Raw genomic sequence first — 3,559 nt, forward strand, 5'->3', positions numbered from 1 at the left:
CCGACCTCCGCCACTCGACTTCCCCTGTCTAGGCTTGGGCAACCTGGCAGTATCCCATCCCTCGTGCTTCCTTCGGGTGACATGGCAGCTAGGCACCGGAAGGGTGCTACAGCTGAACGATTTTTTTCGATTTATTTTACGACCTGAAATCAACAATGGGTGTACCGTTAAGCTGTGAACCCAGCCATTCAACGACTGGATATGACATCAGCACCAGGGATATCTAAGTTTCGGGAAGTGACGGGTGTTAGCGATCACTTCATTAGCAATACTGTCGCCCAAAGCAATGCAAATCTGTTTAGGTTGACACAAAGCTTTGTGCTGTATCCACTCAGCCGTAGGATTTCAGTTTAAGGTACGAAGATGTAAGATTAATTCCAAACAAGGAAAGGTTCCTGTACCTCGTATTTGGGTGGAATCATAAACAAGTAATCATGCCTCCACACTCACTTAAAGTGGCCAGTTTGATCACATGAAAATAGGTTTTAAAGAGTAGCCCCGATTAACCGAGCAAAGAAACTGTCTCCTTGAAAAATGTCCAGAATGCCCACCTAATTCACCCAAAGATCCCGAAGACAAAGTTGTGAACAGACTGGACAATCATCAGGGGGTGTTTCTTACGATGTGTAAAACATGCTCAAATGAAGTGTACCCATCCAAAAACCATGGTTCCAACAATGTAACATCTTGTGGCGCTTGGAATTAGAACAAAAGGTGGGTTGTACTAAGATGACCCAGCATTAATTGTCTGCGCAAACGTGCTAGATGCTAATTAGATACAGTCCTCTTTGAACACAAGATAAACAACACGATCCGAAAGTAGAAAAAAGTAAGGTACACACTAAGACCCACATTACTGCTCCATCACCAAGCTGACCGGCGAAAGTTCCAAACTGATGACCACAATAACAATGAGCGGCCGGTTCACTGAGCGGCCAAACCAAATTACCGGACAAGTGCTTTATAAAGGCTTCGTAATGTTCGGAGGATTTGTCGATTTCGTCAGGTACAGGGAGGTCCAGTAGGTGACACACTTCCCGGGAGGCAACGACCAAGCACGGGGACTCAACAGGTGTGGGCACAACGCGAGCGAAGCAAGCGTTCGCCACTTGTCGTACAACATTGGGCCCGGTGTCTACGGGTAGCACTCGGAGAGCTAGATTATCGAAATCTGGACCACGGTGAATTCGTTGTATCGCGTCGGCCATCCGAATTCGACCATTACCTTGCCTGTATTTTCTGGAAAAAGTTTTGCCAATTTTTGGAAAAAATCTACAGGTTCGAAGCTGAAATGGAAAAGGTAATTTCTTATAATAAGCAGTTCAAAGCATCTCATGGGTCCGTTCTATGCCTTTAGTAAGGGAGGCAAGCGTGTCAAGAATAACATACTGGTCAATCGAGTCGAATGCGCCTCAGAAATCCAGGAATACTAAAATGGTGGGTCGCTTATACTTATGGTATTGTTCTAGCACCTGGCGGCGTATGGAGATTTAATCAACGTAACCGATACCGGGACGGAGTCCACTTGATGCTCTCGAGTCAGCGTCTTACGAGCCACCATAAGGCGACGAAGCACAAGTGACGCCAACAGTCTCGTTACGACCGAGATCGAGCTGATCCCCCTGTGGTTACCACACTCACTACAAACCCCTTTTTTGGAAATGGACACTACCACCCACTCTCACCAAATGTCTGAGACAGACTTCCTTTCCAAAATGCAAGCCAACAGATCAGACAAGCGCTGACAAAGGACCTCAACCCATCACTGAACAATGCGGGTGGGAGGTCATCAAGACCGGAGGCTCGGTGGCGCTTGCAGTCGTAAAACTCCGAGGCCGTAGGTGGTTCCACATTCAGCGCCCAGGGTTCTACTTCACAGGTGGGCTCTAGATGAGTCCCAGCTGGTGGACACGACAGTTGTTATCCGAAGTGTTCATCCCACCGGTCAAGGCGCTCTTTATTCAAGATGGTCGTTCCATTCTGATGCTTGATGGTTTCAAGCACGGGTGGTTTCCGGGGACCAGTCACACGGAGCACTGAAATAATCTTCGGGCATTACCGGCTTTCTGGGCCCCTTGCATTTCTTTGGCATTCTGTGTCCACCATACTTCGCGGTCGGATCGCAAGCTCACTTTCACTTGACGTCTGATAACTCTTTGCACCGGGTTATGTTCGGGACCGGCTGGGATGTTTTTCCGAGATTTAAGCAGCGCTACCGTTCGGTCTGATATCCAGTACTTGCGTGCGCCTGGTTGGGCCGTGCCACAGGCAGAATTCCCAGCACTGTGCAAAGAGGTGGCAATCTCATCCTAGTATGAGTCCACATCTGATGGTGGAGCATTTGGAAGACTCCAGAAGACGATTCTGGTAAGTTCGTCCAAAATCCGAATCTGCCAGTCTCTCAGTTGCTAAGCTGTTTGTCCGCAGCTTACGCAGCCCTGGAAAAAGTAGGAAGAATTCTTCCTTCTTCGCTTAAGCGACTCCGGACGAGCGCGTGGTCATAGTCCACAAATGTGTTCCAAAACGATCGGCAGTCAGTTAATGATCAGCACCATCGGCAACTGATGATAATGTGCTAGATTTGAGTTTGTGGCCGGCCTATCGTTGGAGAACACCATGTAGCCAGACGACTTCGGCTATTTCGGAAGTTGGTACTGCATAAAAACAGCCTCCGTCCAGCAAACAGCTGAAGCAATCGTTCCCCACTGTCCGTACGTACCGAGTCCAATCCATGTTGACCTCCTAAGCGAGTCTCAGATGCACTAAGCCTGTCCACTTACGCATTCAAATCTCCGGCAACCACCACGATATCTATTGTGTCTTGATGTACGGTACTTGCAACTCTGTATCGGTCCCTTGGCTTCCTGCACCACCCACTATGGTATATCAAAAGGCACGGTAGCTCTACACAGCCCTTTATGGAGACAAAGGAAAATTATTACAACTGTATTTATAAGGTAGTCACAGACTTTGATGCGTTATTAATTGCGGCAAATTCGAGGGATTGGACACTACCAACAGAAGGGTCCGTTGATACGTGATGGCTTTCTCTTAAAGACAAAATATCATGGCTATGCGAACTATATACGCCTGTTCGACATTGCAAATCAAATCGATGTCGCCCACCCTGGTTCGACCGCGAGCTTGTAACGTTGACCAAACGCCGCCGAAAACTGTGGAACTGTTATAGGCAGTCTCGTGATCCCGTGGATTATGCAACTTATAAGCAGCAGCGAAATTCATGCAATTTTACGAAATTGAGAAAACGCCAAGCTTATGAAAACTCTCTCGCCGAATCGGCCAAAACAACGCCCAAAAGGATTTTTGCTTATGTCAACAGAAATCTCAAATCCTCTGATGAGCTACCGTACATACAAGATCAAGATGGCAATATCATCCCCTCAGACTCCGCGAGTGCCACTGAGTTTGCCTGCCGCTTTTCTTCTGTATATGCCACAAACCCCTCAAGAGACGGTCTTACTGGTTCCTGCGCGGTTAGATTGGATTCGTTGGTGTGTTGCACCGAAAAGGTGTGTTCTCTGCTTCTGTCGCTCAATAC

The 3,559-nt window shown here is 47.8% G+C and overlaps 1 protein-coding gene across 1 annotated transcript in view; it reads right to left on the minus strand.

Annotated features, from left to right (window-relative positions):
• Nucleotides 1-1,317, minus strand: part of T265_12461 (hypothetical protein) — a gene marked incomplete at both ends in the record, with an annotated part of 27,413 nt that extends 26,096 nt beyond the window's left edge. The window contains one exon of the mRNA XM_009163877.1: nt 853-1,317. Coding sequence (XP_009162141.1) covers nt 853-1,316 — 464 coding nt within the window. The remainder of the gene's footprint in view (nt 1-852) is intronic.
• Between the last annotated feature and the right edge of the window lie 2,242 nt (nt 1,318-3,559).

The sequence above is a fragment of the Opisthorchis viverrini genome (assembly GCF_000715545.1).
Source record: "Opisthorchis viverrini unplaced genomic scaffold opera_v5_1, whole genome shotgun sequence".
Taxonomy (NCBI): domain Eukaryota; kingdom Metazoa; phylum Platyhelminthes; class Trematoda; order Opisthorchiida; family Opisthorchiidae; genus Opisthorchis; species Opisthorchis viverrini.